Source organism: Meles meles, chromosome 16, assembly GCF_922984935.1.
Source record: "Meles meles chromosome 16, mMelMel3.1 paternal haplotype, whole genome shotgun sequence".
Taxonomy (NCBI): Eukaryota; Metazoa; Chordata; class Mammalia; order Carnivora; family Mustelidae; genus Meles; species Meles meles.
Genome location: NC_060081.1, coordinates 82,469,603 through 82,491,790, shown reverse-complemented (window position 1 = coordinate 82,491,790; position 22,188 = coordinate 82,469,603). Strand labels below are relative to the sequence as shown.

At 63.7% G+C, this 22,188-nt stretch overlaps 3 protein-coding genes across 5 annotated transcripts in view; 1 reads left to right on the top strand and 2 right to left on the bottom strand.

The window, feature by feature from the left end:
• Positions 1-15,184, top strand: part of ZBTB46 (zinc finger and BTB domain containing 46) — a 60,196-nt gene extending 45,012 nt beyond the window's left edge. Inside the window, 2 exon segments of the mRNA XM_045980233.1 lie at positions 8,613-8,788; positions 11,848-15,184. Of these exon segments, the coding sequence (XP_045836189.1) occupies positions 8,613-8,788; positions 11,848-12,222 (551 nt within the window). The 3' untranslated portion in view covers positions 12,223-15,184.
• Positions 15,185-15,314: 130 nt separating this feature from the next.
• Positions 15,315-19,013, bottom strand: SLC2A4RG (SLC2A4 regulator). Of its 2 annotated transcripts, none has more exons than XM_045980243.1 (8): positions 18,775-19,013; positions 18,301-18,455; positions 17,327-17,418; positions 16,698-16,882; positions 16,525-16,601; positions 16,185-16,437; positions 16,009-16,100; positions 15,315-15,913 (listed from the first exon to the last, which is right to left on the bottom strand). In XM_045980243.1, the coding sequence occupies exons 1-8, from the start codon at positions 18,883-18,885 to the stop codon at positions 15,802-15,804; spliced, it is 1,077 nt and encodes a 358-aa protein (XP_045836199.1). In that variant the 5' UTR covers positions 18,886-19,013; the 3' UTR covers positions 15,315-15,801. The 2 variants fall into 2 exon arrangements, with proteins under 2 accessions (XP_045836199.1, XP_045836198.1); XM_045980242.1 differs by having other exon boundaries at positions 16,525-16,625; positions 18,775-18,996.
• A 690-nt stretch (positions 19,014-19,703) lies between these two features.
• On the bottom strand, positions 19,704-21,368 carry LIME1 (Lck interacting transmembrane adaptor 1). Of its 2 annotated transcripts, XM_045980257.1 has the most exons (5): positions 21,150-21,368; positions 20,953-21,010; positions 20,797-20,881; positions 20,304-20,665; positions 19,704-20,209 (listed from the first exon to the last, which is right to left on the bottom strand). In XM_045980257.1, the coding sequence occupies exons 1-5, from the start codon at positions 21,245-21,247 to the stop codon at positions 19,916-19,918; spliced, it is 897 nt and encodes a 298-aa protein (XP_045836213.1). In that variant the 5' UTR covers positions 21,248-21,368; the 3' UTR covers positions 19,704-19,915. The 2 variants fall into 2 exon arrangements, with proteins under 2 accessions (XP_045836213.1, XP_045836212.1); XM_045980256.1 differs by having other exon boundaries at positions 20,953-21,220.
• Between the last annotated feature and the right edge of the window lie 820 nt (positions 21,369-22,188).

The window sequence follows — 22,188 nt, the reverse complement described above, 5'->3', positions numbered from 1 at the left end:
ATTACGTAAGTAAAACTTAAAAAAGAAAAAAACCCAGCAGAACAAGGGAGGCACCCTGGGCTTTCAGCGGAGACCATGGAGGGTCACACCTTGATGTGACGGCCTCTTCCTCGGAGTAAGACCCAAACCAGATTAGAGCAGCCCTGGCAGGAGCTAACAAGGAGCCCCACAGGGCGAAATTATTTTCTAATAAAATATTTTTTTAAAAGAGGAAGAAAACAAAAGAATGGGGAAAAAGCAGAGACCCACGATACAGGGTGAAAGTGTGTAACGCGTGTGTAATTGGATTTTCAGCGGAGAAAGGCAGAAACGGGGCAGGACAGCACCCAAAGAGAGCGAGCGGTTCGTGTGCCGGAGCTGACGGAAGTCACCAGCCGACAGGACCAGGAAGCTCCGGAGACCTGGAGCAGAACGAGCGCCAGACGGAAAACAGTGTCCGCGGACAGGCCTGGCAAACTACCAGAGACCAGTGACAGAAGGAAGTCTTTTTTTTTTTTTTTAAAGATTTTATTTATTTGACAGAGATCACAAGCAGGCAGAGAGGCAGGCAGAGAGAGAGAAGAGGAAGCAGGCTCCTCGCTGAGCAGAGAGCCCGATACAGGGCTCGATCCCAGGACCCTGGGATCATGACCTGAGCTGAAGGCAGAGGCTTAACCCACTGAGCCACCCAGGTGCCCCCAGAAGGAAGTCTTAAAAGCGGCCCGCGAGGGCCGACACTGCTTGTCTGGGAGCCAGGCTGTGACAGTCCTGAGCAGAGGGCCGGGGAGGCCACCGCCCGCACACCTGCCACGGGGTTGTTCACAGAGGGGCTGAGTGGAGACACCGTCGTCCACACGGACCAACCACATGCCCCCCGCCCCCCCCCAAGCGCGGAAGCCAGCCCTCGCCAGCCCTCCAGCGACAGCAGGAGGGGCCGTGCGTGCACGTGATGGGAAGCATCTCGGTCGTTGAAAACGGGGGTCTTGTGGGGTTTTTAACAGAAATCGCAAGATGCTGGCAGCACGAAGGGTCTGGGACGGATGAACTTGACCGCTGACGGCTTCTGGCATTCTTTGTGAAGTCACGTGAATGATGGCAGAACAGTAAAGCACAACTCAGAGGCTTAAGAAGAGAGAAAGATGGACAGCGTTTGACTCACCAGGGATAAGGCAGGGAGGAGTGAAGGACAAAATGAAAACGTATTAAGACGGTAGATTTCACGTGCTGCAACCATTATTACGCACGGATTGAACACTCCAATAAAAAGATGAAAAAATTTGGTGTGAGAAAAGTTCACTGTTTGTAGGTGATGTAATTCACAGATAAGAACCCAGAAAGTGTTAAAGCAAAAAGATAATAAGATAAACCAAGGAAGGACGGCTGGGTGGCTCAGTGGGTTAAAGCATCTGCCTTCGGCTCAGGTCGTGATCCCGGGGTCCTGGCATTCAGCCTGAGCCCCACACCGGGCTCCCTGCTCAGCAGGGAGTCTGCTTGTCCCTCTGCCTCCCCCTGCCCCTGATTGTGCTCTCTCTCTGAAATGAATAAAAAATCTTTAAAAAAAAAGGTAAACCAAGGAAACCCGTAAAGGAAGTCTTTAATCTTAACATCAATGTAAACTGAAGATTTATTACTCGAGGGACCTCATGTAATGGTGAAGGGGTCAGTTCGGGGGAGACGGAACAGGCCTAAATGTGCATGCCTCATTTTAAAATGTATGACGTGAAAGTTGGCCGCAGTCAAAGGAGAAAGGTGAATTCACGTCCCAGTGGGAGACTTTGGACTCATTTCCTCCATGATTGATGGGCCAGCGGACGAGTAACAGCGAGGACAGAGATGATATGAGTGGCTTCCAGATATTAAATGAGCCCCGAATTTCTGTAGTAAATCCATCTAGTCACGTGGGATCACTCTCTTCCTGGATCACTGGATTCAACTTGCTACTCTGCATGGACATTTCCCACCTGTGTAACAACGTAACTAATCTGAAATTGACGCGGAATCTCCAGGTGCGGTGACAGGTGCTGGCGGCCCGCTGACAGGGCAGATGGGTCTCAGTGGAGTCCACGTCTTCTCTGAGCCCGCTGACGTAGTTCTTTACAGATCAGCAGCGAAAAGATACTGGAATGTCCCTCAAGCGTTTGGAAATCAAACAACATACTTTTAAGTATACTTTTTTTTTTTTTTAAAGATTTATTTATTTGACAGATAGAGATTACAAGTAGGCAGAGAGAGAGAGAGGAGGAAGCAGGCTCCCAGCCAAGCAGAGAGCCCGATGCGGGGCTCGATCCCAGGACCTTGGGATCATGACCTGAGCTGAAGGCAGAGGCTTTAACCCGCTGAGCCACCCAGGCGCCCCACTTTTAAGTATACTTTTAAGAGCAAATTAAACCCAGAGTAAGCGAGAGTGCACAAAAGAGGACGCGTCGGCGAAGTGGAGGCAGACGCGGGTAGAACAGTAAAGGAAGCTGAACAGGTTAATAAAACTCACAAGCTCCTGTCAGACGTGACCAACACGAACAGAAGACCGTGCTAATTGTAAATAAAAGGTAGGAAGAAGAGATCACCACTAAGATCCTATGGGTAGTAGAGCAATAATAAGATATCGTGAACAATTGATATCAACACATTTGACAAGCTGGGGGAAATGGGCCAATTCCTTAAAATGCTGTCAGACTGGGAGCCGAAGGGGGTGTAAGGCAGCACGTAGGGCTCCCCCGGGAGCCGTTGGGACTGACTGTGGTCTCCTTGGGACCAAAGGGACCACACGGCTGGCCCAGAGCAAGCAGGCTTAGGGTGGCTTAGTGCTCAAAGTCGCGGGGACCACCCCCGGTCGTCTGGTGCTGGGGTGAGTAAGGCAACGTGATAGTTGGTTTGCCTGTGAAAGGCACACGGTTCTCTTGGAAATGGCCAACCCTGCGAGGGGCGGTCCCAGGGCGCCAAGGTGCGAGCACTGGGATGCTTGAGGAAAGGCATGGCTGTCACAGACAGCCGGGGAAGAGGATGGTGGATGAGACTGTCCGCCGAGTGGCGGAATCACCAGGGAGCCGACCGCAGGCAGAGTCTGCACAGACCACACGGTCTGACCCCTGGCCTGGGCAGAGGCGACTTGGCCGTGCCCCAAGGCCGGACGGTCTTCTCAGTACGTGATCCTCAGTGCTTTGGATGTTGAGAAAAACGAATCCTGACTTCTAACTCACTACCAATCACAAAGATTAATTCGGGATGCATCACCAGCCTAATTAGAGAAAGTGGATGGTTTTAGAGAGCACGGCCGAGGACAACAGCTTCCTGACCACGGCGGTGGTTTTCAAGAAGCTCATAAAAAGCTCTTGTCTAAGTGGACATGGTGAAAATCACGAACTTTTCCACGAAAGATGCTGTTCAGAGAGAAAAAGGACCAGCTGGAGGCTGGAGCAAATGTTTGCAGTGAATATATCTGACAAAAGATTCATGCTCGGCACACATAAAACTTTAAAAACATGTAAGAAGGAGGCAGACTGGAGCAAGCTCGTTACCAGCGGGCTCGGGGCCTTCGGTGGGTGGGACATGCAGACGACAGCCTGTGGTGCGCGTCGGGCCGGAGGACAGAGACCCGCAGACTGCCCAAGCTGTGCAAAGACACAGCAGCCGGGATGCTCGTGCGCTGCTGGAGGGGACAAAGACTGGTGCGGCCACGTGCAACACCGCCTGGCCCCATCTGCCGAAGTGGAGCGTGCAAGTTCCCTGTGGCCCGGACAGTCCTCTCTTAGGTGTATGCCCAAGAGGAATGAGAGCCTGTTCAGCAGAAGACGTGTCTGGGAGCCGTCTGAGCACCACGGTCCACGAGGTCGGGTGCCCCTCGGCGCACGCTGGGGGGCGGCTGGTGTCGTACCACGGAACACAGCGCAGCAACAAGCCAGAGCAAGCCGCTGCCCCGACAGCCGTGCGCTGACTTTCGCCGACTCTGCTGAGTGGCTGAGGCTGAACCAGAGTGTGTGATCCCACAAATGCGAGGTCCCGAAGCAGATGTGTGATGACGGAGGGCAGAGCAGTCCTCGCCTGTGGGGGGATATCGACGAGGAGGGGACCAGGGGGTGCCTTCAGGGTGCCGGGCTGTGCAGAGGTCAACGTTCACGGAGCCGCATGCGTAAGTCAGCTGTGTGCACTTCCTGTAGGGTTAGAAAACCTTTCAAAAGTAGTTTGGAGACATCAGAGCTTCACTATGCTCTAACGCAAAATGATTGGCAGCCTAATAAACTTGTTATTGGGAGGACAGAGTGGGGCTCCGGTTTGGACCTGTTTCCGAAATGCACTTGAAGTGCAGCGTTTGGCGGTTACGGTCAGAAGACGAGTGAAAATGCGGTGGTCCTGTGAGGGAGGACTCCTGTGCCCTTGCGCACCGCCGGCGGCCTGCAGATCCGGTCTGCATCGCCAGTGGTTCCCTGCAGGCTTTGAGGTGATCGCGAAATGGTTCTGGAATGTTCGCTTGTCCGGCGGGTCTCACCCTCCTGAGGGGCTGCAAGGGGTGGGGGCGGGGCGGGGGCTGGGGTCAGGGCCAAGTGGCGGCGGCCGCGCAGCCTTCCTACAGGTGCATTTCCGCAACACTGGAGTCAGGCGTCCCCAGCTGCTTGCTCGGTGCTTGTCCGGTGCTGCATCGGAACCGGCTCCTCCGTCATAAGCTTCCCGTGCGCGCCGGAGCGCTCGGTCTCAGGGAGGGCGTCCGGTTCGGACAGAGTGGCCGCGAGCGACTGCTTCGACTGGACGGGATTTGTGCTTTTCCGTCATTTCAATGACGCTGTCACCGTTGACCTTTAAGGCTCTCTTAGTGTTTATGAGAAGAAAACCGTGTGCTGTGGCAAGTTTTCCGAACACACACAGACTGTAAGTCACAGGTTCTGGAAGTGGTAGGTTCTTTCCAAGAAGAAGTTGTTTCGATCACGACAGCCCATGAAAATTCCGCTAGTGCTCACGGCGCAGTTCGTTCTCGGAGGTGGTGGAATGTGTCCCCCACGCCAGAGCTGCGTCCGCGTCCTAAGCCCCGGAACCTGTGGATGCGATCCTATGTGGAAAGAAGGATCTTTGCAGATATGACTACATTAGACCATCTTGGAATATCCAAGTTGGACCTAAATCCAATGACAAGTATCCTTATAAGAGACAGAAGACGCGTCTCCCAGATGCGGAGAAGCCACACGGAGGAAGTGGAGATGGGAAGATGTGGCCCCAAGTCCAGCACGCCCAGACCCTCGGGAGCTGGAAGGGGCAAGAAGGACCCTCCCTGGAGCCTCCAGAGGGGCACAGCCCTGCGACACCTGGGTCCCAGACTCTGGCTCCCCAGCTGGGCCGGGTAGCTCTGTGGTGCCTTCGACCGCCCCGTTCCCGGTGTTCCGGTGGAGGCAGGAAACTGACATAATAAGAAAATGCCAACATCGCCATCTTCGCTTCCGAAAGTGCGTGTTTCAAGTGTCTGGAGCCGCGCGGGCTCTCTTCCCAGCCAGGGAGGGCCCCTGACGAACAGCCACACTCACGCCTGTGCATTCTAGATTGTTTTTCTCGGGAAAAATGCAGCACTTCTGCACAGAAATCCGTTCTTTTTCCCGGTGCGTCCGAGCTGCTACGTGCAGAAGGCTGGAGTACACGATTCGGCCTTTCACTTGGTGTTTATAGAAGCAGAATAGAGGCCGTGAGCAAATACTCTCAAAAGAGCTTGCTTTAAATAAAATAACGTAAGAGTTCACGTCCTCTTCTCCCTCCATCCCAGAGAGGGTGGTGCCTCTGCTTTATTTGGCGTAGGATGAAAAGTGGGATCACAGTGCCTCAGAGAACCACTGGGGAGGACCGACGGGTTGGGGAGGACGGACGGCGCAGAGCCGAGGGGGCCCCGCAGGCCTGGTCTGCGGGCCGGCCCGGCCGCATCAGGTGTGCGGGCTGCGCGGTCTTCCCTGGCTCGGTCTCGCTGTGGGGGTGCTGGAGGCCCTGCTCCGGGGGCCACAGCCTGAGCTCCCCCTGGCTCGAGGCCCTCCCTTGGGAAGCGCAGCTCCCCTCGGGCTGCACGGACACCCCAGGAGCTCCTGCAGCTCTCTCCCCCAGTCCAGAGGCCGGGCCTGCGGAGCACGTACAGTGACAGTGGGGACCGGTGTCCGTCACACCCGCGTGGCTTCCGGGGTCCTCCCTGCACCCCGGCCGAGGGCAGCAGACAGGACAGCTGCGCGGGGGGAGGCGGCGGCAGCTCGGCCCGTGCCTCTTCTCAGGCTGTGCGTGCAGGAGGCGAGGAGCGGTGTGCCCGTCGGGGAGCTCACGGACTGGCGCGCGGGGGCCGAGTGGCGGGCGCGGCTTGGACGTCCAGCATAAGGTCTCCGCTGGGTCAGTGAGGGCCCCAGACCCGTGCGGGTCGCCGCGTGTTAGCAGGATGTGGCCTGCGTGACTGTATGTCACCGTTCCGGAACCTGTCTGTGCGCAGAAAGGAGACTCGAGGTCAGACGCTGAGCTCTCAGCTGAGGTGGTCCTCGGGGCGGGACGCGGGGCGCTCGCGTGTTGCTGCGTGCCTTGGGTGCTCCCTGCGGCCTTCTGGTTTTGCTGTCTTCCCCGCCGTGCGGCTGCGGCGAACCTCCCGCCCCCAGCTCCCGCCACACGCACGCACACGCGCCCCCGTGCGAGCAAGCGCGTGGGCAAGTGCTGTACTGCCTTGGCCAGGACAGATTTCCAAGAGAGGTGTGGGGGGTGCAGCATCCCTCTTGTGGGCACGGAGACCACGAGGCGAGCGGGTGCCAGGCTCCAGGCAGTGGCGTCAGCTGTGAGCTGTGATCAAGTCCACACAGCCTAGTGTTGGGGCCGTGGTGGCCTGAGGATGGCTAGAGGTCATCCTGGAAGGGTGTCCTGTGAGGACCAACTCTCACACCAGGGCCTGGAGCTCTAGGCACACGGTAGGAGGACGAGCTCGCACCACCGCCTGTGGAAATGAAAGAAATCCGGGTTGTTTGCATATTAGATGCCCTTTAAGGGTTCATGCAAGAAATGCTTTAAAAAAAAGTTGGAACTGCTCTGGGGCGTCCGGCTGGCTCAGTCGTGAAGCGTGCGACTCTCGATCTCAGGGTTGTGAGTTCGAGCCCCACGTGGCGTGTAGAGCAGAGAGAGCAACACTTAGCGTTTCCACACACCAAAGCAGGCGTGCGTTAGGGGCGGAGGAGCAGCGGTGAGGGCCAGCTCGCACGGGGGGTCCGGGAGCCAGTGCGCTTCATGCCGCTGTGCACCCCTGTTGGTGTCGTTTCCGTGGTGACATGGCCATGGCTGGGGTGTGAACAGCAGAATGGGTCTCGGGGCCGTGGGCATGGCTCACGGAGATGGCAGTGAGGTCCTGTGCTATTGGGTGGCCTGGTGGGTGGCCCACGGTTGTGGGGGCAGGTGCGCGTCCTTCCAGCAGACCGGCTGCTTCCCTCCTGCGAGAGGGACCCAGGCTCCGAGTCACCTCAGCTTTGCTGGGTCCTGCTTCGTGGTTGTGTCACTCTGGGGCATTTGTTTTCTTATCTCTGCCTGGGCACCTCGAGGGGCAGTGGTGACTGTGGCCAAGGCCTGCCACACTTGGACATTCGGTAGGGATCGGAGGACCCAGTGGACGACCGCCGGGCTGACGGTGTGCACACCCCTCCTGGGGTTCATTCCAGCAGCCTGCCTTCGACCTTGTCCAGCGTTCGTGACCGTGGGGACCTCTGGCCTGTGTTCGGGGGCTGGTGCCACGGGCAGCCGGCCAGGTGCTGTCCGGGCTGTCGAGCGTGAGGCCCTGGGAAAATGCATCTGGACAGGTGTCCACCACCGGGCTCCTTGAGTGGCAGGAAGTGAGATCCCAGGCCCTGGCCGCTCCCAGCAATCCTGGTGACGTCTGGGACGACTGCTTCCAGGCCTCGAGGTTAACGGGGTCACTGGGTGGAGGCTCTGCACGTCCCAGAGGGGGTAACTGTGATGTCCGGGGGTGCCCATCACCGAGGGCAGCACTCAGCATAAGCTGCCCCGTGCTTGGTGGGGCGCTGTTCAGTGGGTCTGATGCCTGGGACCCCAGCCCCCGCAGTCCCCACCAGGAGACGCTCTGGCGTGGGGGGCAAGGTGCCTCTGTGGGTGTGGCCGCGTCCTGGTGTGGGATGCGTTCGCTGCCGTGTGCTCGAGCAGGTCGCAGGATGACCCCTCTGGGGCCTGTGGCGTCGCTCCCTGAAATGCAGGCAGAACGGGCGGGGGCAGTCACGCCCGGGACAGAGGCCACTCAGCGGTCCTGCCGCACGTTGGGGGCTGACCCGAGCCCCTCACTCGGCTGTGCCCCCAGCTTCTTGGATGGCACCTTCCCTCCGGACACTGAAAGTGCCGCCGGCCCGCGGGTGCCTGGACAGGCCAGCTGTGCCCGGCGGCTCCTGGCCCCCGGCGGCCCGTGGGCTTGAGCGGAGCTCGGCTGGCGCCCGGACTCCGGCTTCCCATGTCGTCACACTCGTTCCCTGTTACGACGGCGTGCGCGGAGCTCACGGGGTCTCGGACACTCGCGGCCCCGTGGCCGGCGGTGCTGGAAGCAGCGGCCTCCGACCTTCGGTGGGACGCGGGCCCTCACGGGGGCGTCTGGGCGGGCTTCGCGGGGGCAGGCGGCTCCCTGACGCGGCGGGTCCGCTGTCTTCCAGTCAACGAGTTCACGGTGATCAGGAAGAAGTTCAAGTGCCCCTACTGCAGCTTCTCGGCCATGCACCAGTGCATCCTCAAGCGGCACATGCGCTCCCACACCGGGGAGCGGCCCTACCCCTGCGAGATCTGCGGCAAGAAGTTCACGCGGCGCGAGCACATGAAGCGGCACACGCTGGTGAGTGGGGGCGGGGTCGGCGTGGGGTCGGCGTGGGTCGTCGCGGGGTCAGCACAGGGGTCGCATGGGTCGTCACAGGGTAGGCCTGGGGGCAGCGTGGGTTGTCACGGGATCGGCATGGGTCATCACAGGGTCATCACGGGCTCATCACGGGGTTAGCATGGTTGTCGCGGGGTCGGCATGGGTCATCTCAGGGTCATATAGGGTCAGCATGGGAGTCAGTGCGGATTGTCATCCGTCAGCGTGGGGTCACTGTGGGTCGTCATGGGTCAGCGTGGGTTGTCACGGGGTCAGCGTGGGTTGGCATGATGGTCAGTGGAGGGTAGTTAGCATGGGGTCCTCATGGGGTCAGCTGGGCCCACTCTGTGCTGGGCTGAGAGGTCCAGGAAGCTGGGATGACGATGTGCGGTGCCCAGAAGGCCACGGGAAGCCCTAAAGTAGGTTCTGCTCTGCAGGGGGAAGGCCAGTTGAGTAGGAGGAGCCATGTTGACCCCCACCCCCTGAGACTTGGGGCGGAAAGCAGATGGGCCATAGCACCCCCAGCCCCAGAGCTCGGCCCGGCTTTGGCGAGCTCCAACCAGGCCTTGGCAAGCGTTTCCTCCCCTGCCAGGACCCCTGCCCTGGGCCCCTCGCGTCCCACCATGTCACTTCCTCCAGCGCCCCGACTCCGAGTCATGGTGGGACCCCCCTGGCTCCCCCATGGCCTTGTAAGTGTTGGGTGACCTGGCAGTGGTGGGCACCCAGCCGGCAGGTGCTGAGTGGATGCGTTTGCTCGGCCGAGGAGTGATAGGAGAAGGTCGTCCTTGAAACACCGAGGCAGATTTGCCAGAACGCACAGGGCAAGGGAGCGGGGGCCGCTGAGACAAACCATGGGGCGGGGCTGGGCCTCGAGGCTGTCAGTGTCTTCCTGAGACACACGCTCAAGGCGGGCCAGGGCTGAGGGTGGCCCAGCTGGAGCTTGCAGGGCTGACGCCGTGGACGCGGCCCTGGTGGCAGAGGCCCAGAGCCCTCAGCCTGTGCCACAGGGGCCAGGAGAGGGCGTCCGGGTGCTGTCGCGAGTCTGGGAATCTGCAGGGTGTCAGGAGTCGTCCACAGGGCGCAGACTTGGCCGACCCTGCAGCGTGCTGAGAACCCCCAGGAGGTGTGGGAGGGCTGTGTTGGCCGCGGTGAGGGTGACCCAGGGGTGCCCTAGCACAAGGGCAGCGGATGGCTGGGGGAGGGTCGGGCGACAGCCTCAGGCCTGGCTGCCGGTGAGGCGAGCCGTGTGGATAAGTGGGGCCTTTGCCTGTGTGTGTCCATCTGGGGTGCGGGGGGGCTCTGCCTCACTTTGGGGTCGCATTTACTCTGTTTGGATCCCCCTGTTGGCTCTCTGCACGGGGCAACCTTACTAGCCTGTTGTTTCATCTTTCCAGCCCAGTGGGGGCTCTTATTTGGGGGTGAGGACACCTGGGAAGGCTCCCGTGAGGTCAGGCAGCAAAGCCGGAGGGGGGACAGCCCCAAGAAGTAGGGGGCCCAGCCCAGCTGACTGAGGATGTCCCATGGCCCGGCCTGCAGTGTCCCCCACACCCCCGTCGTGGGGTCCAGCCGCAGGGGAAGCCGTAGCCCCGGCCTGGACGGCAGGTCTGGGGGGCAGTCACTGCGACGGACTTGACACCCCTCGGCGGAGCCCACCCTGAGAGCCGCAGAGGCTCACGGTACCACGGAAGCTTGGGGGGACACACGCGCCGATGCCCACGCTGTCCTACTCAGGGGGCACAGTGGCTTGTTGGTCACACTCAGATGCTGGAGGTTGTCGCTTTCCCTAGCAAAACCACGTTATTGCTGCAGGAGACAGTCCCGGCGGAGGCTCTGCCCTTTACCTGGGTTGGGGCCAGATTTCCAGCCTGGGGTCCTGCTTGGGCTTCAAGGAGGACCATAAAATCCCTGAAAATGTACCTAAAATGTGTGCAGGTTTGCCTTTTTCTGAGAAGAGGCTCTGTGTCTTCCCCTCTCATTGCTGGGGGCCCGACCCCAAGAAGCTGCTGAGCGTCTGCCAGCGGGTGACAGTAGGGGCCCTCGGTGTCCCCTCTGGGTGGACACAGGTCCCCGTGCAGTGGGAGGGACCCAGCCGGTGGTGCCAGGAGTCCTCTGGAAGGGGGCGGGGGTGTCGCAGGAGCGGCTTCCCACTGAGGACGAGCCCTGGGTTGCCATGGTGCCTGCATCCTCCCTCCCTCCTGCACGTGCTTGTCAGGACAGGTGCCCCGTGTGGTGCCGGCCAAGGGGCTCCCCGCGATGCCTTTGTCGCTCCGGGCCGTCCTGGTACCACCCCCAGCTGCCTGCGTGGGAGCCCTGGGTCTTGAGGGGCGTCTTGAGAGCCGGGCCGGCTCTCAGAACCACTTCTGTCGGGGGAGGGTCGAGGGGCCCCGGCTGGAAAATAGAGACAAACTGGAGGGTCCCGGGGACCGCGTCGTTGGAGGCTCCGTTTCTAGATTCAGGACGTGTGGGGGCCCAGCCGGCGGATGCTGGGCGGCCACGACCCTTGGGGCGGGGACCATCGCGGCCGCCTGTGGAGCCCCTGCCCTGGGAGACAAGGAGCCTCCGCCCCGGACGCGGAGGGGCCCCTTCCAAGGGCCCAGCCCCCAGGACAGGGACCGGTCGGTGAGGGTGTGTTCGGGTGTGGAGGAAGACGCAGCTCAGCGAGCCTTTCCCACCCTGACGCCGCTCGCTGCGTTTTCATTTACTTGACTGCTCTGGGATGCCGGGGACCCCCAAATCTGAGGAATTGAAATTGCAGCCTCCTGCTCCCCGCACCGACCACCTGTCCCCTCACTGACCGCCCGTCTCCCCCGCCCCCGCGCCGACCGCCCCTCCCCCGCGCCGACCGCCCCTCCCCTCCCCCGCACCGACCACCCCTTCCCCTCCCCCGCGCCGACCGCCCCTTCCCCTCCCCCGCGCCGACCGCCCCTCCCCCGCGCTGACCACCCCTTCCCCTCCCCTGCGCTGACCGCCCCTCCCCCCGCTGACCGCCCCTCCCCCGCACCGACCGCCCCTCCCCCGCGCTGACCGCCCCTCCCCCGCAGGTCCACAGCAAGGACAAGAAGTACGTGTGCAAGCTGTGCAGCCGCGTGTTCATGTCGGCCGCCAGCGTGGGCATCAAGCACGGCTCGCGGCGTCACGGCGTCTGCGCTGACTGCGCGGGCCGAGGCATGGCCGGGCCCCTGGACGGCGGCGGCACCGGGGGCTCCCCCGAGCTGTTCCCTGGCGATGGGCCCTACCTGGAAGACCCGGACGACCCGCGGGGGGAGGGCGAGGAGGAGCTGTGTGAGGACGAGGACGAGGTCGGCCTGGCCCACGAGGACGCGCTGCTGGTGGCTGAGAAGGAGGACGAGGACTCACCGCGGGGACCCGGCAGCCCCCCGGGCGCGCCCGACAAGGACTTCTCCTGGATCTCCTAGGCCGCCGGGCGGGGGCCGTGCTACCCCTCCACCGTGCGTGTGTGCACACGTGTGTGCGCGTGTGTGTGTGTGTGTGCACGCGTGTTTCCCTAGGGATCTGCTCTCGCCCAGGGCCAGACTACACGGACCCCCCTTTGTTCTGCTCCTGCCCCAGACACACACGGAAGCCGTGGGCTCTGAGGCAGGCGTGACCCCGGCGAGTCGGGGCTCCAGGACCGAACGGGACGCTGGGGGGCACAGGGTGGATCTGAGCAGAGGGAGAGGACACGTTCCCTCGTGTCTGCGGGGACGAAGGGAGGGTCCCCGGCAGGTGCGCGTGGCTAGGGCATCAAGGGAGCCCATGTGGCCAGCCGGGCCTCAGGACGCACGATGGCCCGATGGCCAGGTCACGGTTGGGGCCGGTCGGGGTCCTGAGCGTCGTCCCCGAGGTTGATGTCGACCCCGAGGTCCAAGGGACGTTAAGGAAGATGTTGCCTACATCCAATGTCCAGGGCTGGAGCCCCCCCCCCCCCGCCCCCTGCTCTGCTCGCCCTTTCTCAGCAGCCTGGTCACTGCTCACGGCCACCACCGCAGCCCTCTGCCGCCGTCGTGGCCGTTCCTCGTGGAACCCAGGCCCAGTGTCCAGGAAGCCCCGGGGCCCTCCCGCCTCTGGGCTTTGGTGCTTCCCATCAACAGCTGCAGAAGCCCCGGCTGGGCCGAGGTCTCCCAGGTGCTATTTTCCCGTGGAGGCGGCCGGGTGGGGACCGGCATGCCGCCCTCCTCTGGTGCCGGGCTCAGAGCTCCCCGCTGCCGGCCACTCAGGTCCCTTTGGGGCGCCTGGGCTCTTCGTTCCGCGTGCACTTCCTTGGGGAGCCTCGGCGCCGCTGTCGTGCCCAGGCCGCTCCCGCTGCCCCCGCCGGGGCCCTTGCCTTGTTGCTGCTAACAGCGGGGGCGGGGACCGGACTGCCGCGGTGCCGCTCACCCTGCCCGTGGTAACCAAACTTCGTAAGTCATCAGAGACGTGTTTGAGGTAGTTACGTTCGGTTACGTTGTTGGCATTATCTTTCTGACCTGACGAAGCCTGGCGTTGTCTTACCTTCCGATTGTCGGTCTGTCCGTCGTCTCTGGAGATGAGCTCACCGCCTCTTCGTGACTCCGATGTTTTCGGAGTGAAAAGCCCTGCTGGGAGGACCGTCCCCTGGGCCGCAGGACCCGCCCTGGCCTGTCCCCTTCCCGCGCGGCCGCCGGGAGCCGCACTTTTCTACTCAGACATTCCGTCCCGCCCCCGCCCGGCGGAGGCCCCTGCTGGAGACCGTGTCCTTGTCCTTTGTCCACGAGCTGTCGGCGGCTACGGGGCTGGCCGCCGAGTCCCATCTATCCTTTTTAGGTGGAAACAGGAGAATCCCACGAGTCCCTAACTTGGGTTCCGGTGGTGGCCTGGAGTGCTCGCCCAGGGCGGCTGCTGGGGAGCCGGGCACTCCCAGATAGAGGGCGCGGACGGGGCCACCCACACTCCTGTCCTCCGTGGGGACATGGGGAGGAAGCCCGCCCTTCCTGACACGGAGTGGCGAGGCCAGTGCAGGGCTCTGGGACACACTTCCCTTGCTGCCTTTCACCAGTGAGGCCCCGGGCTGCACCCCTCACGGGGCCCTCAGAACTGTGTACCTCCCCGACTTTCTGACCCCTTTTCTAAACAGACCTCCTTTCTTACAAACGTATTTGGAAACCAGACCTTTGCTACCAACAGTATCTCTGGGTTTTGTACTGGTCCCACCGCTCAGGCCGTCCCGCCCACACCCTGGGCCACCTCTGCACTCAGGGCATCTCGCTCTCTCTGACCCGCCCGCTCCCTGCTCCGGACCACCCTTGCTGACGTTTCTGGGGGTCGCTGTGAGTGCCCCGGGGCATTTTCTTCCGGAAAACCAACACTGCACTGGAAAACCGAGGGCCCCACCCCTGCCCACCCAGTCGGCCGGGCCTGCGCCGGGCGGCTGGCCGCAGTCCGTGGAGGTGAGCCCCACTCGGGAGGCGTGGAGGGCAAACACATGTGATGAAGGGTTTTTTTACGTGACTGGTTTTTTTTTTTAAATCAATGTTTAAACCTAATAAATATTTTTTTATGAAGAGGAAAAAAAATGTGTAGATTACCTTTCACGTTTTGTACTTTTTTGTTCGTGTCTGTCTGTATTTGGTGTTTGCAACACCAAAGTGGAAAATGCAGTGCGTTGAGTGGTGAGTTCTTTGGGGTGGGGGGACAGGGAACCCGTAGGACTTTTGTCTCAAGCTCTGGATCCCGAGCAGGGTGTGCGTTTGGACTCGGTTTTGGGAAACAGTCGTAACACGGCCAGGACTGAATAGGGGCCTCGACGCGAGAGACAGCTTCTCCTTCCGACTTTGCACATCTTCCTTTTTAAAAAAGAAACTCTGAGAAAATGCAAAAACTGGAACTTTTTTGCAATATGGTGAAAGATGATCTTATTTTCGCTCATTCTGTGACGTGTGCGACGCTTAAGAAAGCCATACTTACTGGTTGGTCTTATTTTCTGGGTTCTATACTGTGTTTTGTGTGTGTCCCTTCCAGAACTCCTTGTAGTGAGGGCGCTGTGTGTGCGCTTTTCCTAAATATTTATTTTTCCAACATGCTCGCCACCTGTCAACGGAAGCAAAATAGACAGACAAGGGCAGCGTCTGAGAATTGTTGTTTTTCCCCCTCGGGGACGATCTAGATTATACCCACTTTATGGTGACTGCCCTGCGCCTGTGTTCGTACTGGAGATGTGTTCACTGTCTGGGAGAAGAGACGTCAGTGATCGGTCGGCAGAAAATCGCAGCCGCGGCAGTCTGCGGCAGCGGGGCAGGGGACGGCCCCTTCCCGCCTGTAGCGGCCGCTCTGGGCCTGCCCGGGGCTCTCCTTCCTGTGACGGGTTAGTTTCGAGCTTCTTGCAAAGCTTCCACTTCCAATAAACTGGAAACTGCTGCTCAAGCGGACGCCTCCTGAGTCCTTCCCAGCGTCCCCTCCTCCCGTGTCAGGGCCTCCTGGGTCTGCCCGCCTGCCACCCCTGCCGTTGGCGGGGTCTCGATTCCCCCCAGGACGCAGACACGGCTTCTGGAAAAACCCAAATCTTTAATTTTTCTCCTTGCCTGGTGCGGCCCAGACTCTAGACACCTGAGCTTCGCAAACAACACAAACGTCACCCCCAGAACCGCTGGGTTCCCCCACGACACCCCTCAAAGTGCATCACAGGCCAGCCCCACAAGTCCATGGGCTGACAGGCAGGGCGGGTGGCCCCCCGTAGGGACCCCCCCCGAAGTGCATCAGAGGCCGGCCCCCACGTGGCCCCGACAAGTCCGTGGGCTGGCGGGCAGGGCAGGCGGCACCCCCCACCCAGGGACCCTGGGCCAAGGGGCCAACCACTGGGGTTTAGTGCAAAAGGCTGGTTTCTTCAGAGGCACTTTGAGTGGTGGGACCTCCCCCAAGCCTCGGGGGTCCAGGGTCACCAACTTCCCCCCCCATCAAGAAGCAGACCCTGTGGCAGGAAGAGCCCTGGGCCAGGGGCGGCGGCAGCTGCTTTTCTCCCCGCGGCGCGGGGCGAGCGGCGCTCAGTCCAGGAAGCGCTGGCACGCCTTCTTCCAGCGGCAGGCCGTGCACCACAGGGCCCGCCGCTCCAGGCCGTACACCTTCCGGCACTTCTTGGCGTCACCACGGGGCTTCCTGCGGGGACACGGAGGAGACACGGGCTGATGCCAGGCCGAACTCCGCGCCCCCCTCCCCCGCACATCTGCCCCGGCCCCTCCCCACGCACGCACCTCGGGTTGGCCCCAAGCTTGGAGGGCAGGGTTGGCGCACAGGTCCTGACAGTCGTGGGCTGTGGCTCCAGGCGGATGGGGGCCAGGCAGCCCTGAAAGAAGACACAGCTGTGTCCTCTCCCCCATCCCGAGCACCCTGAGCCTCGCCCGGAGCGGCTGCCTGTGGCCTCACCCACCTGGTAGGTGTCGCCACCGCGGCACACCTCAGGGGGTGCCCCAGAGCTCAGCACAGGGACCGGGGGCAGGGCCAGCGGGCGCAGCAGGCTGGATAGGGTCGGGGGCTCTGGCAGGTCCAGGCAGGGGAAGGCGGGTGGTGCGGAGGCCGTGGGGGACGCGGGGGACAGGCTGGACAGCCCGTCGGCCAGCACATCCATCTCCGTGTAGTAGAAGTCCTCCTCCCCGTCGCTGTGCTCCGGCTCCGCCTGCCGCCTGCTGGGGACACGGTGGGTGTGAGCTGCAGCCCTCGCCCCGCCTGGCTTGGCCCCCCCTCCCCCGCCACCGGCGGCCCCGCCGCACCCCAGGTGCACCAGGCGGATGTGTCTCTGCATCCCGGAGGCCGTGCTCAGCACCTTCCCACAGCGCTTCCACAGACACTGGAACAGGACCTGCACTGAGCTCTGGGTGACAAGGGCTAGTGGTCAGGCCCGGCCGCCGCGTCCACCCCGCCCTGAGGGCCGCCTCAGGCTCACCTTCCTCTTCCTCGGGGCAGGTTCCCCAAACAGGAAACGGGCTGCCTCGGAGGGCAGCGGGGGCGAGGGGGCGGACGGAGAGGACGGGCCACTGGCCGGGTCCCAGCCCGAGTCTCCGCTGCTGCTGCTGCCACAGCTGTGCCGGGGCCGCCCCAGGCCCTCCCTCCAGGGCTCTGGGCCAGGCTCTGTGGGGACACGCCAGCCCCCGCGTTAGGACTTCTGGCTCGGGCTGCGCTGCGGGAGCTGCCCCCGCAGGCCCCTTCGCGCCGAGCCTGGGAGCACAGTCCTTTGGAGGAGGCAGCGGCCGGGAGCCACCGGCCCTCACCGCCCGCATACTGGCCTTCCCAGCACAGGGACGGGTACACAGACATCCCACGTGGGGAGCTGCCTGGCCAGCCGGGTGGGAACGGACAGGTCACAGGCCCACAGGCCTGGACACTGGCTCTGGCCTCAGTCAGAGGCACTGGGGGTCCTGCTGTCTGTCTTGGGCCTCAAGAGGTCTCTGTAGATGGTACTACTCCAGGTAAAGGGGTTCTGCTTGCCCCAGGGCGCGGACCACTCTAGGGGCCTGGAGATACAGGGGTCCTGCCCTCCCTACCCAGCCCAGGTGTCACTTGTCGCAGCCTCACCTGGGGCCCCCAGCAGGAGGGGGCTGGTGGACAGACTCGTGAGGGCAGCTGCAGCCATGACCTCATCCAGTCGGCACTGTCCGGCGGGGGCCCTGGAAGAGATGCAGTGGTGTCCAGCAAGTGCTCAGGCTCCGCCCCTGGCCCAGCACACGTGCAGGCCTGGGCACTGGTGTGTGGGTGTGTGGGTGGCGCGCCAGCTCCCTCCCTCCCGGCGCTGGGCCCGTCTCCACCCCCAGCTCTGGTTCCACAGCTCCAAATCTCCAGGATCCGGCAGAAACAGGGCCTGGGCTGGGGTCTCCGTGAAGCCTGACTTCTCTGCAGCCTGGGCTTTGTTCCCCCGCGGGTCCTTCAGGCCCAGGAGCTGGACAGGGGTCTGAGGCCCCACCCCCTGGCCCAGCGCAGGCCCCGCCAGGCCCAACCCTCCCCCCACGCTGGGTTGTGCAACAGCAGCTGTGGGCCTGCGCCAGGCCTGGGAGGGAGGGAAGAGCCAGCGGCCGCGGGGGAGACGGGGCTTCAAGCGCAAGCCAGGCCCCAGGCCCCAACAGGCCAGGCCAGAGCCCGCCTCTACCTGAGCGGCTTTGGGTGTGGGGCACCCCGGATTCTAGGCAGGGCTAAGAGATGGCAGTCAGCAGCCCTAGGACTCCTGGACCGGCAGCCTCAGTCAGCCGGCAGGCTCTAGTGCACAGGGACTGACAGGGGCCCCTCCCAGCCCTAAACTCTGGCCCCGGGACCGTGGGGGGCGCCAGGGGCACAATATATTGATAATTCCTGCTCCACTCCTCCAGCGCTGGAGAGTTGGGGAAGGGGGCAGAAACCCCAGGCCGGGGCCTTGACCTACCCTCCGCGAAGCCCCCCACGCCCCGTGGGGTGGGGTTCGAGAAGGCACGTGCCCGCGCCCCACCCACCACCCCTGCGCGCACCAGCGCACGTGTGCGCACGTCCACCTCGGCCTGGCGCGCCGGGCCCTGGCTCACCTCTGCGCTGGCACCGGGATGTGCGCCGACGGCTTCGGGGGCCCTACCGCCGCCCCCGCCCACGTCCCCGGGGCCCCTAGGCCGGCGGCCCGCGGCTCCGGCTCCCGAGGCAGCACGAACTCCAGGCCCGCAAAGCCGCCGCCCACGGCAGGGCCCTGCGGAAGGGGCAGGCTCAGCGCAGGCAGCGGCGCGGGGCACGGGGGTGCCCAGCCCCCACCCCATCCGCTCCGCACCCGCCCCCCCAACCCGCTGCGGCCGGTGGGGGCGGCGCGGCTCCGCCCCCGGCCCCGCCCCCGGCGCGGCGCGGCGGGAATTGCTCCCGGGGCCGCCCGGCCCGGCCCTGCCAGGCCCGCGGACACGCGCGGACCGCCACGGCCGCCCCCGCCGCCCCGGGGGCCCGAAGTTTGTGCAGCCCCGACGCCATCTTTGCGGCGAGGAAGTTGGGTCGGCGTCCCGTCCCCCGGCGCCCGGTACCTGCGGCGCCGCGGGCACCGATACGGGCGCGGCCGCGGGGTCCCGGCCGGCGGCACGGGGCGGGGGGCGCCCGCAGCCCGGAACGGGCAGCGGAGGGCGCTCGGCCTCCATGGCCGGCCGGCCGGGCGCCGAGGCTGCAGCGGCGAGGGCGGACGCTCGGGACGCGGCCCCCGGGCCGGGCCGGGCTGGCGGGGCCGCCGACCCCCGCCCTCGATCGGCCACCGCCCGCGCCGCGCGGCCCGGAGCTGCCGGCCGGCCACGCCCCCTTCGCGCGGCTCGCGCGCCCCGCCTCGCGGCCCCGCCCCCGGCGCACGCCCATTGGCTCGCGCGATGTATCAACATTCCGAGGCGCGGCCAGCCGCGCTCCCATTGGCTCGGTTCCCCAGGCCCTGCCCCGAGCCGGCCGCAGCCGCGCGGCCTGCGGAAAGGGCCGCGCTAGTGGCGCTGCGAGCGCCGGTCGGCCCCTCGCCCCTACGGCGCCCGGGCTGCGGGTGCGCCTCCACCGCCGGGCAGGGCCGGCTTTCCTGCGGGTCTTGCTGCGCGCAGAGCGGCCGGATCCCGGGAAGGGGCCGCGTCTCCTTGGCGGGCTTCCCGGGAGCAGGTTATTCTGTAACGCACGACCGCCCACCCGCCCGCGAGCCTTATGTAACGCCGCGGGCTGGGCGGCGGAGCCCTGCCCCGGTGTCCAGGGTCCAAGTCCCACCCTGGGGCGGTCAGCTCGCGGGCCGGCTGCAACACGCGCTAAGGCCGACTTGGCCTGGGGACACCACCCCTAGAACTTGCCTCCCTTCGCCACAGTCTTCTGGAACTGGCCAGCCGAGCACACGCTTCAGGCGACAGGGCCCAGACACCCCGGAGCAGGAGGGCCCTTCCAGACACTCCCTGCCAACCTGCCCAGGCCTTCGAGAAAAGCAGGCTGTGAGGCACGGTTGTACTGATCTTCCCTAGGCTGGGGATTTATTAAGACCTTGGGAGAGTCCAAGAGGCCACGGCAGTCAGGTCGCCCAGGCTGGAAGATTTGGGATCTGGACTTTGTGCTGCCAACTGGGGGGGAGGGGCAAGGTATGGGTGGGCACTACTTTGGAAGGAGGAACTCTATGCTGGGTTGTTGAAGGCAGAGTTCAAGGGGAGTTGGGGACCCCTAAGTTGAGGCTGGGGAAGCCAGGAGCCTCCACACCCTGCAGAGGTACACTCCTGCTAACAGAGCGGGAGGGCTCCAGCTGCTCCACGGGAGAGTCCGCATCTCCTGGATACTCTCGTACACATTTTCAAGGAAGCCATCATCCTTGCCCAGGCCCCTGAGTGGGAGGGTCTCATAGGACTGGTCACTTCCCAGAGGCGGAATTACTCCCCTTCGCCTGGGGTCCAGCTGGTCTGGGGCAGGTCCTGGGTCCCTCTTCTTAGGCTTCCTGACTCTGGAGTACAGGATGTCCACCTGGGAGAGAGGAAGCCAACCCAAGGAGGGGTCAGCACCGTCTACTCCTTCAAGGACCTGCACAGCCCTACCCCCCCCTTCCCCTCCAGTTTACCTGGGCAGCTGGGGTCAGCTCCGCCTTCCCCTGCCCCAAGTTTTGGGTGCCTTCTGTTTCCTTGAGCTTCTGGATACAAGCATACTCAGCCACCTCCGGTCTGGCCTCAGGCCCAGGCCTCACATAGCTGCTCCTCAGCCGTGCCCCTGCCCATACCGCGGGGCTGGCTGCCAGGCTAGCCCTGGGGATTGCAGCCAGCCCCACACTGGAATAGGTGGCCTCGGGGCAGACGGAGGGTGAGGTGGCAGCCGGCATTGCCCGGGGCAGTTGCCAGTGTGAGAAGGCTGCCAGGGGTCTGCTGGTGCTTCTAGACACATCCGGCCACTGTGGGCGCAGGATATCCATGCTGGCAGGCCGTGGGCCTAGGGGTGGGGTCAAGACAGAGGTTACTGGGGCAGAGAACGGACTGGGGAACCCCAGAGCAGCTCCAGGGGGCCAGCCCCGCCCATCACCCAGGCCCGGTTCCTCTTGGGTTCCTCCTGGCTTGGCTCACCTCGGCAGCCTCTGGGGCCCCGGTGCAGCTCGTGCAGTCTGGTGTCGGACTTGCTGAGGGTGCAGAGGTGGTGTCTCAGCGGGGACTGGGGCAAGGAAGGTTGGTTTTGGTCCTGTGGTGGCCCCGCCCCAGCCCCAGGGACAGCCTGACACTCACCGCTTCTGCTGGCATCACACCGCTCGGGGGGCTGGCCTGCTGCCTCTGCACAGGCTTCCTGGAGGCAAGAGTTTCATCAGGCCAGGGGGGCAGAGATGCCAGCCTTTGGTACGCAGCCCGGGAGGGAGGCTCGTGCAGAGAGCCAAACCTGCTCGGAGCCCTGCCCCACACCAAACCCGGGCCAGGGATGGACATACCTGTGGCAGGTGGCGCACAGTGTCCACAGCCAGAGGGACAGGACAAGACACCCAAGGACCCAGAGGGCAGGAGGGGCTGAGGGCACCTGTGGCCCCATCCTGCGAAGCCGCAGGTAGCCCTGGAGGTGAGAAGACAGGGGTGCTGGGCCGGAGAGGCTGGGCACTACCTGGCAGCCCCCAGCTGCCCCTCAAAACGTGGGGCCGGCTCCAACCCCTGGGGCGCTGACTCAGCACACACGAAACTGGGCTCCGCGGCCCCTCCCCCCTGCAGAAGCACAGAGCCAAGCCCTGGCAGCCACTTTCCGCCTCCGGAGGGGCTCCTAGTGACTTGGACGGAGGTGTGCTCTGCTTGGCCCCAAGTACCTGAGCGGGCAAGGCTGACCCGGACGGCAACAGAACAAGGCCGGTGAGGAAGGGCAGGGGAGTTGCCTGCTGTGGTCACCACAACCTAAACGTGGGGCCTAGGGAGGCCCTGAGGTCACACCCCAGCCCTCTGAGGCACAGGCCAGTCTCAGGCGGCCCCCCCAGTCGTCCACTGCAGAGCTGGGTCCCAAAGGGGCTGCAAAGGCAGGGGTGAGGTCAGCACGCAGGGAAAGGTTGCTCTGGCCCGACTCCCCCCGGTCCACTCGTCCCTGGCTCTCCACCTCTCCCCTCCAACCGTCCCTGCCATCGCACTGTGTTCTTCCTGGGATCTTAGCAGCGCTGCTGGGCTGCGGTGTCTCCAGACGCAACGCCCAGTCCGCCCAGACCCAGGGAGCAGGCTTACCTCAGAAGATGGTCTGGGCTGCCCAACGTGGTCCTCCCAGACCCCAGCTGCCCCCAGAAGGGCACTACGCAGTGTGGGGACCCGACCAGGCTGCAGGTCAGGACAGGCCCTTCCTGAGGCCCCGCGCACAGCGGCTCGTCAGCCCTGTCTGGTGGCCGCGCAGGCACCCCACGAGATGGCTGTGTGTGGCCCATGCCAAGCCCCCCACCTCGCTTCCTGTGCATGTCTCCCTGCACCTCCCCACACCGCCACCCGGCGCTCCGCTGCAGCCCC